General features: G+C 39.0%; 2 protein-coding genes across 3 annotated transcripts in view; one reads left to right on the top strand and one right to left on the bottom strand.

Moving 5' to 3' along the window:
* Positions 1-457: 457 nt before the first annotated feature.
* Positions 458-11,068, bottom strand: LOC103048376 (uncharacterized). Its single transcript, XM_007424996.4, has 8 exons — positions 10,936-11,068; positions 8,873-9,059; positions 7,894-8,004; positions 6,799-6,868; positions 6,423-6,621; positions 6,098-6,259; positions 3,575-3,632; positions 458-3,016 (listed from the first exon to the last, which is right to left on the bottom strand). The coding sequence occupies exons 2-8, from the start codon at positions 9,047-9,049 to the stop codon at positions 2,909-2,911; spliced, it is 885 nt and encodes a 294-aa protein (XP_007425058.1). The 5' UTR covers positions 9,050-9,059; positions 10,936-11,068; the 3' UTR covers positions 458-2,908.
* Positions 11,043-15,781, top strand: part of LARS2 (leucyl-tRNA synthetase 2, mitochondrial) — a 67,605-nt gene continuing 62,866 nt past the window's right edge. The window contains exons 1-3 of one of the 2 annotated variants that reach the window (XM_007424994.4): positions 11,043-11,178; positions 13,054-13,311; positions 14,763-14,891. In XM_007424994.4, coding sequence (XP_007425056.1) covers positions 13,078-13,311; positions 14,763-14,891 — 363 coding nt within the window. In that variant the 5' untranslated portion in view covers positions 11,043-11,178; positions 13,054-13,077. Of the gene's footprint in view, positions 11,302-13,053; positions 13,312-14,762; positions 14,892-15,781 lie in introns of both variants that reach the window. The other variant, XM_025164634.2, reaches the window with a different exon arrangement.

Genomic DNA, 15,781 nt, shown 5'->3' with positions numbered 1-15,781 from the left:
TGACCCACTCCTATATTTGTGTCAAGATCTGTTCTCAGGTCTGCCTTTCAGATCCCCAGGAACTCAGAATATCACTGTGGCCATTTAGTGATAATTTTAGAGATTGGAACTATCTTGACATTTTCTTCTACAGTTATATTATGGATGTCCACCCTTTGCCTCTGGAAATGATTAAGGCAAAGCTGAGGAACTCTCTATGAGAGAGGCCAGACTTTCGGGCCTCATTCAGGAAAAATGAATGAATGGCATAAGTTCTCGGAGACCAGAATCTGCGTTCATTCTCATTGCATTAAAGGATATTCACAGCCGATAGTGAACTACTATAACTATACAATAATGGAAACAGCAAGAACTACATTTTATGATCATTCATACATTTAGAAAATAATTATTTGCAAGAGCAGTGAATGGTTAAAAACTTATACTTTGCTAGTAACAAAATAATTAATCAATCAATCATATAAGACTAAAATGGGGAACTCAATCTAATCTAAATGGCAGATACAGCCCCTGCCAACTGTCGTGAAGAGCTAGATATCAGGAACAGGGTTTAAGGGAAGGAATCCTTACCCTATCAACAAAATGTCTGCTCCCTGACCTCATCCCAATTTTCTGTAGAAAACAAGGTGAGAAATCATCATGGTTTTCCACACAGAAAGATTGAAGTGCTCTACAAAAGATGAAATGGAGAGCCGTTGCTATCTTCTGCATGGAATGGCTCTCCATTAAAAAGGGAGAGCTTGGTGTACCTCATTCAAGGCCCTGCAGACTGCCCGGGCAGCTTGGGGGCAACTATTCCAATACTAAGCTTTTGTGGCTTTATTGTTATTTTATCTGCTGTATTTATTACTGCTGTTGGTATTTATTGGGATCATTCTGCTGCTTTTATTGCTTCGTATCATTTTGTTTAATGGATTTACACACACCACCTCAATGTGGTTGTTGGGCAATTTAGAAATCCCTTAAACACATACTCAACATCTACTTAGCGGTTTGCAATTATATGTGTTTCAAAAGGCATCCCTGAATTTAAGACATCTCGCTCCCCCACATAAGTAGAAGACAGAAAAATATTGCTTACATCTACTACTGCAGTCTCAGTGAACCTACGACAGCTCTCCCATTTTAAAGGTCAAATATTTGGGAAAGAAATCTAGCCTTCCTTTCATGTATTTATTAGCCATTGGCCAAGGTATATATACTTCCAAAAATATGTTTACAGACTCAGGGGCCAGGGAGTGAAATAAAAAGCAGAGCTTTCTTGAGTATGGAATTCAGTATTGTCAGCAAATTCTACCCTTTCACAAAATTGCACTTGCGCTCCTATCTATTTCTGAAAGGATGAAACAAAGCTAGCAGCAAAGACCAGCTCCAGTGGAATAAACAGAGGAAAGAAAACAATAGTTGATGATTTGTGTGATAAAATATTCAGTTAGGAAAAACTCACACCTCAGTAGTACAGCATACCCTTCTTGCCAAAGCTCAGAGACATATCTCCTAATCTCTTTCCATCTCTTAATGTACATCTAATTTCAAGTGACCTACAGCCATAGCCTATCAAAATAAAGAGATGGTAACTGGAATTCCTTAAGATCTGGCTACAATGGGGTTTCTGGGAGCTGTCTGACACATCTGGATGAGATCAGGCTATAGAAACCTGGAGTAATAAAACCTGGCTTGATAAATAGTTTGCCAGGGTTTGAGACAGTAAAATAAGAAGTTATAATTTCAAAGGTAGATGGACAAAAGACCTCTGGGTAATCCGTAGAAGATCAGTAAGGATTTTTCACTTGTTTCCTTTAACAATACTAGTAACTGCATGGGTCTGTCCCCTTCTCCAAACTATAATGCTGAAATGAAGGAAGCTCAAATAAAGTAGAAGTGTGTGTGGAAGGAGATGAGTTCAGTGCAATCAGCCTAAATACAAAAGTTCAGAATTCGTTCACACCAAGTCTATGAATGGATCACACACTGTGATTTTAAAATGTTTATACACAGCCTTGGGAAAACTCTATTTTTAAAAGCAGCATGGGCACTTTTAAAATAAACAATAGTCTATATATTCAGCTTTTGCTATCAGGATAGTGGAAAGCTGTTCCTTCATTTGGGACTAGAAAACAAAACTAGAGTGGCTTTCAAAAGATGGCATTTAGGTCACTGAGTCCAACCCCTGCTTAATGCAGGATTCTTCACAGCTTCTGTTTGAAGACATTCAATGAAGGGGAGTCTACACCACCTTTAAGAATTTGTTCCAGTATTAAACATCTCTGTTAAGAAGTTTTTCATAACATTCAAACGGAACATACCTTCCTGTAATTTAAGGAATTTAATTATTCGGTATCCTGCATAATGGGACAAGACAGAATTGGTCACAGTCTTTTTCTGTTTGACTGTTCTCCCCACTTTCCAGGTACTTGAAAAATGCTATCATATGCTGTCCTCAGTCTTTTCAAGACTAAACATCCTTGGTTTTCTTATCCCATCTAAAGATACAATATCCAGGCTGTTCACCATTCTCATTGTCTGAATTCTTCCTAAAGGGTGGTGTCCAGAATGGATACAAGACTAAAGATGAGATCTGTCAAATGCAGAATAGAATGGAACTATTACTTTATGTTTTTCAAAACTGATTGAGCTATTGAATTTCAATGGAATATTTACATGTTTCCTATAACACTATGGTGGACTGAGAACAGCTTGATGTGTATGGAAACGGACAGAATGTAAAGCCCCCTCCTTTTCAGATATGGTGGTGAGAATAATCCCAATGTTTACAAGCAATCTTTATTACAATAGAGCGAATAAAAACCTAATGAACACCCATAGATATATGTACAAGTACTTAAACACATGAACTTCCTGGATCTTCTGCTTCTCTGCTTATGAGAACAATTTATTTTCAAACATCTCATCTTCCATATGGAGCTGGAGAATGGACAACCAGGGGCTGGAGAGGACGCAAAGCTCGATCCATACCAAGTTCTCCCCTGGCCATTTGGGAAAGGATCCCATCCACCTGCATGAGGAAAAATGGCTTCATCAGTTCTAAGCGGCTAATATTTAAATATAAATTCTTAAGATCATCTCAATGCAATTATCAGGCCATCCAAGTAGCTTTGGGAAATGAGTTATCTCCATGTCTTACACAGAAATTCTTCCTTTCCTACCTGCAAATCAATCAGACTGGATCACTGGTTAGAATAGTGAAAACGTTTGGCAAAGGGATAGCTGATCTGAGACACATCTTCTCATAGGAGACACAGTCAAGTTTGGGAATACAAGAGAAACCCACAAGAGCCTTGCAATATTGGACCAAAGTCCTATCATATCCTCCATTCTGTGCCTCCCAATAATGAACAAGGTATCTATGGGAAGCCCACAAAGACAATGAAAGGACACATTCCCAATTATCTTCCTAGTGAACCAATACTAATATTCTTCATGAATTTGTTTCAACCACTTTTAAAACCAACACATTCTGATGTAGTGAATTCACCTAAGCAGCTATACAAGCAGTGGAACCACCTTGCTGCTACTGAGGACATAATAATCTCTGCCATCGCTTGACACTCACCCGCTGGGCGTAGGCCTGGTCCTCTTGGGGCTGGTATAGTTTTTTAATCTCTACAGTTCTGCAGATACAGGATGATGTGGAAGAATAAATATTAGCTAAGTGATGGAATGTAATTCCTCCAAGCTATTGTATAATAAGACCTTTCTATTTACTATTTTTGTATATAAAAACAAGAATCTGACTTATTGTTCCTTTCTTTTAAGTGGGGAGAAGAACAACCTTAATAGTCTTATGACAGGAGAAACATTCACTGAGAGGATCTGGAACATGCTAATCTTATATACCCTGTGCTCTCCTGGATAACATATACATCTATACCATCATGTCCTAAAAGCAATCTCGATATAAGTAATCCTTGCTTAATGATGGTAATTGGGACCGGCAACTCTGTTGCTAAGTGATGTGGTCATAAAGCATGTCATGTGACCGCCATTTGCGACCTCCTACCAGCTTCCCTGTTGCTCGTTGGAAGCTGGCAGTGAAGGTTGCAAATAGAAATCACATGACTGCGAGATGCTGCGACTGTTATAATTGCAAGCTAGTTGCCAAGTGCTCAAATTGTGATCATGTGACCTTGGGGACGCTGCGATGGCTGTACCTATGAGGATCAGTTGTAAGTCTCCTCGTTCAGCACTACCATAACTTCAAACGGTCGCTGAACAAGTGGTCATTAATTGAGGACTACCTGTATGTAAACATGTTCCAGTGCCTATGTATGCAAATTTATTTCAGGAGAAAAAATGCTAATCTAAGCTCAACTTAGTTTAGATCAGGGTCATCTGATATCATTTTCTTTATTATCTTCAACCTCCCTGTTCAATAAAGTCCTCTGGAGCAGGTCACCTAAACTATAGGTGAACCAAATGATCATTTCTTCATGACCTGAGACTGAGCCTTCTCTATACTTGTAATTAAACTGAAGGACCTGATTTCCTTGTTGGCATTTCAGAAGGGTAAAAAATGTTTTGTTGAACAGGTTTTTAAATGTTGATGGCTTTAATATTTGTTAGTTTAATATATTTCATTAGTCGTGTTTTTATGATTTCACTGGAAATTACTATGAGACTTCAGTGTTTGGAAGTATAAAACTGTAATGACAAACAAACAAAAATATAACTTTTTCATTGTAACAGAATAGATGGTGTAACATAGGGGTAGTTATCTCCATACATTGATAGGATAACTTTTTCAATATTTACAACATGCAGCATTATTCTACCCACATTTCAGAAGACAGAGTTATGGTTGAAAACATGTAGGATACACCAGCTCTGCAAAGATTATGCTGTTGTTGTTGGGGAGGGGGTTAGAGGAAGGAGTGAGTAGTAAGTAACAAACTTTCAGTGTCAACTGGAGTTGTTACTGACTTCCTAATATGTTTTTGTTTTTTTAAATGTGAAATAGGCCATCTCTCCTTGCTGAAAGTTACGTATCAACAATACCTAGAAGGCTAGTAATTGCCCAACACTGATCTAACAACCTCAGTGCTTTTCTCTCTTTAGCACTGAGGATATTTCCAATTTTGCTTGTACAAAGATAAGATACTTATGCCAGTTCCAAACTTGGAGATTGCAATCCTAACTGCTTTTATCCATATACAGTGGTACCTCGGGTCACGAACGCTTCTGTTCACGACCAATTCGGGTCATGAACAGCACCTTTCGCAAAATTTTGCTTCCATCTGCGAACTCCGCATTGGGTGACGAACAGGATCCGCGGCCATTTTCCCTGCTGTGACACGTGGTCGTGGCTTCCTGTAGGGAGGGGGACTCTCCCTCCAAGCAATAATCCCCTCCCCACCCGCATTCCTGTCCTCCACGCCAGAAGTCGCCTTGAGCAAGGTTAGCATGCTCTCTCTTTGTACTGCACTGTACTGTATTTTGTTTCATATTTTTGTGGTTTTTAAAAAAAATACATATAGTTCAGAACGGATTAACCATATTTACATTGAACCTTATGGGAAAATTTGATTTGGGTCGTAACCAATTCGGGTCGCGACCAGAGTCGCAGAACGAATTAAATTTGTGACCCGAGGTACCACTGTATAAGTTCCATTGAGTAGGAAAGAGGTAAAGAATAGTTAGGAAAATGTAAGTATGGTATTCTTGTTTTGGTAAATGGTAAATCCTTATTTTAATTATTAAACAAGGAAAACATGAGCCCAACAATGTCTTATATGTATTTCAATTTCCCACTAAAAATATTTTTTAAAAACTACACTCCTGATTCAGAAATAACTGAATGATCCAATCTCTATAATAAACTACATTTTAATTTGGACTTACCTCCAAACAATAGTCAAACTCTTGTTTCCAAAAAGTGATGTAATGTATGTATTTGAATAAATATGTAGATGACATAAAATACATATTATATAATTATGGAAATGGAATAATTTATGCAAATACATAAATTCATATTTAATAGGCACTTCCCCCATTAATTCAAGGCTTACTGTATTTATCATTATAATCCCCATACAAATACTCTGGAGATTGGCAGTTCCATAAACATGTAACTCACCTTCTTTTTTCTTTAGAACCACCAGCTGCAAGAAGTGAAGAAGAAGAGGTGCTTTTCACCAAAGGGGAAAGGTTCTTGAAAAAATTCTGGGATAAATAAGCTGTACTACCTTTCCCTTGGATTTGTTGGCACAAGGTACATTTCTTTGGTTTCTCTTGGTTCCTGTGACAATAAATCAGGAAGGCACTAAAGAGCAGGGCACTAAACTAGAAGTCCCAATAGCTGCAGCTGCACCCATAGACAATAAGAAAGGATGCTGAGAACAGCACCATCAGCAGCACACTTTCCATTCTTGAGGACCTACAAGGAGAGTAGGCAGGTTTACCTGAGCACACAGTCCTTGCAGACATAGTTGTCCAACAATCCCTCAGGGACAGAAATATTCAATGGAGGAAGGTGAAAAGGGACCAGATTTTCTCCATCCTGGACACACACCAAGCCTCCGCGGAGCAATAGAGGAACCCAGCTGGATGCTGGACGGTACAACACCATTCCATGGACCACGCACCAACCACGGACCATATCTAAAAGGAAAATAAGGCTGACTCAAGATCTGGTTTTATTAGTATTCCTTAATTCTGTTCTGTAGAGTCGACTCTTTTTCAGCACAGTCCCAAATTTTTTCAGCCAATCCATTATTTCTGAGCTTTCATTTCCGCCCTGGCTCCTCCCCCACTCTTTCCCCTCCAAGATCTGATCACCTGTTTTCTCTTCAGAGGTTTCTGTTTTTATATCCTTGGCCAGATCTAGAGGAGGGGCCATCACAGGAGTCTGAAAGGGGCAAGTGGGTTTCAAAATTAGCAATATTGTAGAATAGACTTTCCAAATCTGCCCTCCCGCCAAATATATTGAGATTGCAAGGCCCAGAATTTGACTGTGAATTTGTAGTCTCAAAGCATCTGAACAGCACTAAGTTGGGGAAGAGTGTGGTTCTTTCCTTTGCTCACTCCCAATGCTTTCCCTTAATCATAATCATAATTTATTAAATGTATTATAGCTGCCCACTTCCAAAGACTCTGGGTGGCTTACAATGTATGTAAATGTTGTCCTTTGTCTTATCCATCCTCTATCCTGTTGCTGGTTATAAAGTCTCCACCTTTCTGTCTACTATGCCAATAATGGAAACAGACTACTATATGCCATTTTGGATCACAGAAAGAAAAGGATTTTGACAGCCCCATTTACCTAGGTATTTTCCTTTCACTTTTGGTAGGACTTCCTTAATTCCGAAAGCAACCCACATTTACATTTGTCACCACACAAAACAAGAATCAGGAATAGTCTAAAGTAGAGTCCTGCTAAATTGAAGGCAAGGGTTCATTTAGCACATCTTCCTAAAGGGGGTAAGTATATACATCTGCAATGTTCAAAAACTGGACACCAAGGCAACAGGCTCCTTTTTTATTGCACAGTCCCAATTTCTGCTATTATTAGTAAGAGAGCGAAATGAAACTTTTATATTCAGAAGCAGTCATGGCAAATGTATCAATATGTATTCATGGAAAGGCCTATTTTGGATATCTCGAAAAGCAGTACGTGAAGCTTCCTTATGCTAAGGCAGATGACTAATCCATGTAAGGAAATGCCACCAATTCTAAGTGACAATGTTTTTCCAAACCTACAGCTAGAAGTCTGCCTCCATTACTAAAATACTGATTTTTTTCCTCACTTAGAGTTGCCAGGTGCTGTCCTTCTCAATAGAATCAGTGTCTCTATCAACTTCCTTTCTAATCATTTCTTCTTTCTAGTAATATCCACTCCTGAAATCCCATCAACCTAAATCCAGAACTACTAACCCCAAAATTGTGAGAACTCTCTTCTGACTTGTTTGTTTCTTCTTTATTGCAAGCCATTTTCAGTGAAGATTCTCCATGATGAGCTTTTAGCCTTTCTACAAGTTCAGTATTCTGAGAAGAAGAAGAAGAAAAATCCACAATTGCAGCAATGGGCAGAATTGTAAAAATTGTAAGAATTAATCTCAGGGGATTAGTCCTCCCAGGGGATGATTATACTGATGTGGTAGCTCAGTAGCTTCAATGATCCTGAGAGTGATGCCAGAGGGAACATGAGCTTCTGTCAGGGCCACCTCTGCTAGTAGAGTCAGAAGGGGAGGGAAGAATCTATGGGCAATCCACAATGTGAGGGCTGATGGGGCTCTGCAGGCATGAGGGAAGCCAACTCATCTGTTAAACTTAGAAGACAGATGGATTCCCACATTACTTCCAAGCATATTGTGTTAAACAAGCCCTAATGGCCTGGTTCAAACAAACTAAGCCATAATGCTTTACAAGCCACAGTGACTAGATTTATATACTGAGCACAAGGAGGTATACAATAAATAAGGCAAATTGCAATAAATAAGGCAATAGTCATGTTCCAACATATCTGAAGGACACTGAGTTGGGAAAAACTGACATAGAATACCATAATGCAAAATAAAGGAATGGTTGTAATTCCTTTTGAATAATCAGAAACAAAAGAAAATAGATTTCCTTCATTCTCTTTCAATGAAATGATAATCACATGAGAGTTTGCAATTGTGAAATTCCAGATTCCCATCCAATAATCAACAATGGTGTGAAAATAGGACAGAAACCTGGGACAACTTCTTGGATTTTCCTTTTTTAGTTTTGTTCTTAATTCTAGATGTATTATGTATTTTATATATATTTATAGTTTTAATGTTTTTTGTAAATCGCCCAGAGTCCCCCATTGTGGGGGAGATGGGCGGGGGAGAAATCCAACAAATAAATAAATAAATAAACTTCCTCTCACCTTTCCTGTGGCACGAAGGCCCAGCTTCTTACACTGGAGTTGCAGCTGGGCCCTCTTCAGAGTATTGTAGTCCACTGAGAAAGTTGCACTAAGCGGTTGACATGAAGAGTCCTTGGCTGGTGTGCGTAGTGGGAGAGTAGAAGTGGATTTTGTAGTTTTACGGCCTTGACGGGGCATTTTAGAAACTCTAAACCAGAAACAGAAAGAAGATAATGGAAGTCAAGAGTGTGTAAAACCAACTTCCATTTTTCTCCATGTACAAGAAAATTGGCCCATTTAAGTTATTAGCAGTTGTCACTTCCCCAACCTGGCACCCTCAAAGTACACTGGACTACAACTTCCATCACCGTGAAGCCAATATGAATGACAGCAGTTGTAAATCAATCTAGCAGGAGGGCACCAATTTGAAGAAGCTTGACTTACTGAATGAGCAAATGGGTGTCAAAAATAATTTTCTCTTTTTGCCATATTACCTTACTCACTGACAAGCAAGCTTCAGGCCCTGCCTCTTCCTTCCACATTAAGATTTAGCAGAAAGTGCAAACCATGTCAGAAAGTTCAAAAAGGCAGGCAGAAGATAGACACAGATCTACTGGTAATCCACAATGATTTCTAGCTCCCAATTATTTAAGGGCATGGAGGAAAAACTCAGAAAAAGTACTCTCCATCTTTACTGTGCTCTAAATCAGGGATTTTCAAACTTTTTCATGCCATGGAACCTGTTAAAAAAATTCCAGAATCCCTATCAAGAGGCAAAGCTCTAGTGATAGAAAATTCTACATTCTAATGATTTTTCCCTCTCACAGAGCCCCATCAAGTTCTTGTGGAACTCTTCTGTAGCCCACAGTTTGAAAGATCTTGCTCTAGATCAGTGTTTCTCAACCTGGGCAACTTTAAGATGTGTGGACTTCAACTCCCAGAATTCCCCAGTGCTAGATTATACTATTTGAAGAAAACTTGAAGTAACAAGAAGTGGATATATGCATAAAAAGACTGGGAAATCTGTTTAGGCCTGATGCTTAAAACCTGCATTTTGACTCAAAACAATTTAATTCTGTGTTTGTCTAGGTTAGATAGTTGCCTATTCTTCATGTTAGCACTGTCTGGGCTGTATATTTTGATTATTGGCATTTGTGAATTTTATCAGCATTGCTGTTTTATTCTTGCAATACTTTTATTGGAGGAGGTTTTCCTGAACAGGCCATCTTGGGAGTGTTTTTGCTTTTAAAGACGTAAGTATTTTCAATAAATACATTGACCAGATAGATAAGAACATTTAAAATCCGTTTTCAGAAATCACTTTCTTTCAACTGAGGAATTTGCTTTGCTATTTATATAACCAGTACACTCAATGCCAAAAAGGGGGGAAAAGGGGGAGGGGAGGGGAGGATAGAAACTTATAACTTGTATGGCATCCTGCTCTGCATAACACTGTTATTTTTTAAAAAATGGCAACATGGTTTTGCCATATTTAACTGCTAACAACACATAAAACTACGTCTTGCCAGGAAAGTGCACATTTCCGAGTCTGAATTTTTTTTTTTTGCTTCCCCCTCCCACTGAACTTCTCTTCCAACGTTGAAACAGAAATCAACAGCCCATGATTGAAATGGATTTATCCCAGCATGCAATGCCGCATTTTCAGGGGATATAAAGGCGGAAAGAAAAAGAGAGATCGCGAGCGTTATTCATTTGTATCCAGTCACCCTGCAGAGAAAATGCAAAAATATAATCACAGAATAAATGATAAGACCGTAATCCCACTGAGATACTACCATCACCATATAACCGATCCAATAACGAAAAGAACCATCTAGATGGTGATTGCAGGATTACAAATCCACTTAAAACATCAGGCAGCTCCGCACCCAAAAAGCGCCTTACAGTTCTAGAAACTTGGCAAGGAGGAACGTACAATAGTAATTCCGGGGAACAGAAGCGTAGCAAAGTAGGGAAACAGCTTGATCTATCTACAAAGACCATTTAGGAAGGATCTCATTTGTCCCCGGAACAAGAAAGAGAGGGAAAGGGGGAGGGCGAGCAAGCTAAACATTTCAACCCACCTCTTCCCCTAGAACTCCTCAGGCTCCAGCCGAATCGAGCCCCAGCCCCTTTTTCAAAATGCGCGGATTTCTCACTCTTCTATCAAGCGGCTTCTCCCGATTTACGCCTCTCCACCGGGATGGCTCTGCGCCTGCGCGAGCCGGCCTTTTGCTCACGAGGGGAGGAGCGCAAATTAAGATGGCAGCGCCCATCCTGGTAGCTGAGTTGCGGGACATGTGAACCGCAGTCCTTCCTCCTCGTTTGTAAGTAATGCTCTCCCCTGCCGAGGACGTTGCTTCTCTTCCCCTGCTTGCGACACGCGTTTTTTTCCTCCCCCAGGGTCAGCCGCTCAGTCTGCACATGTATCAATCCTTCTCCGCTTCGTGGTAGGTTAACCTGAAAAGTCGAGTGAACGGAAAATAGCCTCTGATTTCTGCTGTCAGTCTAAGGATGTTTGCTTATAACTTCATGTTAAAGGGAGTCGTTCGTCGTCGTCCGGAGGAAAAGCTGCTAACTCTCAGCGTTGTTCACCATGTGCCATCTTGGAGTCCTTGGGGGTTCTCTGAGCTTGGTTCTTTTCTTGCAAACGTTCCATTACCCGGCCAGGTAACGGGTAGCTACAGAACCAAGCTCAGAGAACCCCAAGGACTCCACAGTTGAACCCTGAGCTACACATATTCGCCTCTATGTGCCATCTTGCCTGCAATTGCTGGAAGCTGAAGTTCAACAACATCTAGACCAGTGTTTCTCAACCTTAGCAACTTTTAAGATATCTGGACTTCAGCTCCCAGAATTCCCCAGCCAGCTTTCTGGGAGTTGAAGTCCAGACATCTTAAAGTTGCTAAAGTTGAGAAATACTGATCTAGAGGGCTGCAGGTTTCCTACCCCCAGCAAGAGGCAGTCATAGAATCTGATTTTTAGTGCAAAAGCCCAGGAGTAATACAACTATAAATACATATATTTTAAATTTGACTAATATACTAAAAAAGAGTAGTTTATAGACTGCGGGATTATACTGGATTATAACAGTCAACTTAATTTGATACATAGAGTATGAAAGTTCAGTAGATTATAAAATGAACTAAATGAGATGAACTAAAATACCCATGAATGGAAATCAAATGTCAGTGATATGTTGAATGTTTACAAACATCTCGTAGAAACAGATCACACTTGTAATTCCCCCCCCCTCATATATCCCTGGGCACTTCCTTTATCCCGCAGGACAGTTGCCTTTATTTTATGTCTTATTGATTGATTGACTGATTTAATCAAAAAGTATTGTATAACCAGGCTGTTCAGTAATAAATTATAGGACTTTAAAAAAAAAAATTAAATGTGCCAGCCTTGATTCCTAGTGGATGTGTTTACTCGGGGCATACTGGAGGGTTCCTTTGCAAGCTGTTTGGATCTATAAAAATATCTTTTTGTAGAACAAAGACTCTTCTCTCTGAAAGGGTAGATTTCAAGAGCAATTAACATGGGGAATATCAATTATACTTTTTCAATTTGTCATTCTGAAGTGGTGGAGCCATACACTTTCAAGAGGTGTCCTGAACATGTAAGTCTACCTCTTAAGTGACACACATTCCTTTGCATTCTGTAGTCTTCCTCCCTCCCTCCCTCCCTTCCGAATTTGGACACCACCCATCTCACGAGGAAGTATACTGCCAAAGTATTTATTATGTTTAGAAGATTATAGATGAACAAATCTGAAGAAACCACTACCCAGTATGATTATTCTATGGATATATCTGCCATAAAAATTTGTTATTTATTTCAAGTGTACCCTCATTTCCACAGGGAATTTTGCACAGTAGTAGTGTTTAAAAAATGAAATAACATTCAGTATCTTATAATATCAGTTTATCTCTTTGTATTTTTCTGTTTGTTTTGTTGGCTTCTGGCTCTAATAAGTTTTACTTAGTATAATAGCACAGGTCCATGTGGCCCAGCCAAAGTATTAAAAAAACTGATTTACAGACAGCATGCAAACCTATGATATTTTTGGAAATGTTTTACTATTAGAAATTCTGAACCCCCCCCAAAAAAACAACATTTTCTTAAACTAAAAGAATTCATCTTTTCCTGAGTGCTAATTATTACTGAAAGTAAAAATCATTTTCTGTTTTTAATAGGACTGCCAACTTACTCTGCGGAGAATGTGGTTTCCTTGCAATAAGCTCTTTGTGTTCCCATCATGTTGGAGAAGACAACTGAGTGGAGTGTTAGACTCAATTAAATGGCAGAAGAGGCGAATCCCAAGATGCAGCAGAACTATTTTTAGTGAAACAGGAAAGTGGGAACAAAATTATACAGCGGAGACCAGGAAGAAAGTTGAAAACTGGTGGCGTTCAAGAATAAAGCAATCGTTCAGCAAAATCACAGAAACAGATGTAAGGATTGCAGCAAAAATTGAAGATTACATGTTTAAAACATAATTTTTTCCTCTCCCAATAATTCCATACATAATCCCTACATGACAGCCAGTTTGGCCTAGTGGTTAAGGCATCAGGCTACCATGAGTTCGTCCTGCCCAAGGCATGAAACCAGCTGACTTTGGGCCAGTCACTCTCTCTCAGCCCTAGGAAGGAGGCCATGGCAAACCACTTCTGAAAAACCTTGCCAAAAAAACCGTAGGGACTAGTCCAGGCAGCTGCCAGGAGTCAATACTGACTTAAAGGCACCAAAACAAACAATCCCTACATAATTAAGTTGTACCTACTGTTTAGACACTTTCTCTGTATGTTTCCACTGCAGCCTTTGGGGCCCGTCAGTTCATTCTTCTAATGCCTGTTGCCACCCACTGTTCTAGTCCTTGAGTTTTCTCTAGTTACTACTTATATATGTGTTTCTTCTCTCCAGTGGAAGGTGGTTTTAAGAAATCCTGAACTCTGATTATTTATAGCTGTTACCAGTTTGTTGAGCCACATTGTTTAGATTTCTTTCCCACAGTGCATCAGCTTACTACCGCCATTCAGAAACACTACTTGTATATATTTTCCTAATGCAGGAAATGCATTAACTCAATTCAAATGCAGGAGATAGTTTTGGATGTCTGTTGTTGCTATTATTTTGTGCTTGAATCATTTTCATCCAAGGAGCTTAAAAGAATGAACAGGAGTTATTCCAGTTTCCCTGTAAATAGAAGGAGAAATGGTTTCTAATCACCCAGTAAGCTTTATGATTATGCAGGGATCTGAACTGGTTTCTTTGTGAGAACTCCAGTACTCCTACATAGGAGTGGGCTTTTTCAATTTGTCAGCTTGGAGGGTTGCATGCTGTGCCAAATGATGAATCATTCATATATGCACATATCCTATTCACCTTTCTTTCATATTATATACATATATACAGTTCGTACCCCAAATACACTGTATAAATGATGAAGTCTCCCTCAAGTTGAACTTGATTCCTGATAACTACATGGATACATTCATGCTTTTTTCCTGGCAACAAGATAAAAATAGTTTGTAATTGCTTTCTTCCAGGATGTTTTTTTTTAAGCCTACACCCCTGGAATCTTCTGGTGGTCTCCCATTTAAGAGCTAACCAGATCAGGATCTGCTTTGCTTTTTTGAGATCAGCCAGTGTCTGCACATATAGCCTGCACATGCTATTACACATGTATTATTCTCAAAAATGTATTGTAGGAGAGTAAAGCCATGTGTAACATTTTGTGATCTATTTTATATGAAATCTGCAGAGTTATTAAAATATACCCTTGGCTTAGAAAGTGTAGCTTTCCTTTTAAGATAAGCAATGTAAAAAAGAAAAAACAATGTAAAAAAGAAAAAAATACTGCTATGTGACTTGTGCTGAAAGTGATTTGCTTTGTTTTGTTTAGAAATCAAAGCCAAAGTATTATATCCTGTCAATGTTTCCATATCCTTCTGGAAAGCTTCACATGGGCCATGTTCGAGTATATACCATAAGTGACACGGTAGCACGGTTTCAAAACATGAGAGGATTGCAGGTATTTATTTGAGGATGATCCTTTCTTTCTTTCTTTCTTTCTTTCTTTCTTTCTTTCTTTCTTTCTTTCTTTCTTTCTTTCTTTCTTTCTTTCTTTCTTTCTTTCTTTCTCAGGGATAGGTTTTCCTACTGATATCTAAATAATGGTAAGGATTTGGAGAAAATTCATGCTATTGATTATCTTAGAGAACATACTGTATAAGACAGAAATTCTCCTGTTTAACAGCTATTGTATTCATGATGATAAAGCAGATTCATGTTGGCTAGAAATCTGGGGAATTGGAGTCCCAGTGCATCAGAGGGAAGCTAAGTTGGGAAACCTGTTATAAAGCATACATTGTAAAGACTCAAACTGGATCATTAAAGGAATTAGGGGCCATATTGTAAGCAGGTCTTCAGCATTTGTGTTCAAGATTGCTTGTGGAATTGTATTTTGTTTTGATAGCTAACTGGTGACTTTCATTTTCCAGTTTTTCTGCATTTCAGCTTCCTCTCTGTTGCCTGCATATGTTGTGAAAATCTGTTTTCCTACCTATCTGGTATCCCTGGTGTGCTGTGCAGTCTTAATGTCTGCCCTGCCCCTCTTACAGTGTTGTGTTATTGGAAAACTTGGTTTTCATTCTGCAGGAACATTCATTTACCCATACTGAAAAGGATGGACATAGGAAATTGTAAGAGATGGCAGCAGAAAATGATAAGACATTAATGATAAGATAAACTTTTAATACTTTGTTGCTTGAGGAAATAATTGTCACCTAGGGAGGAAATAATTGCACTGCTGATGCCATTGTACCTAACTGGGGAGATATGCCATAATTGAATACCCTAAATAAGAAGGGTCTGTTCCTTGTTAACACCAAATTTACTCTTCTTTTTTTTTAAACCAGTTCT

The sequence above is a fragment of the Python bivittatus genome, unplaced genomic scaffold (assembly GCF_059951505.1).
Source record: "Python bivittatus isolate LINGU-HERP-01145 unplaced genomic scaffold, Pbiv_v1 ctg000610_np1212, whole genome shotgun sequence".
Classification (NCBI taxonomy): Eukaryota; Metazoa; Chordata; class Lepidosauria; order Squamata; family Pythonidae; genus Python; species Python bivittatus.
This window is presented reverse-complemented; position numbering and strand designations above follow the sequence as displayed.

Excerpts from the sequence above, each read along its gene's own strand:
- LOC103048376 (XM_007424996.4), bottom strand. The coding sequence starts at position 9,049 with ATGCCCCGTCAAGGCCGTAAAACTACAAAATCCACTTCTACTCTCCCA. Across the intron at positions 6,260-6,422 it reads TGCAAGGACTGTGTGCTCAG|GAACCAAGAGAAACCAAAGA; the intron begins GTAAACCTGCCT and ends TTATTGTCACAG. Across the intron at positions 3,017-3,574 it reads ACCAGGCCTACGCCCAGCGG|GTGGATGGGATCCTTTCCCA; the intron begins GTGAGTGTCAAG and ends TTCCTCATGCAG.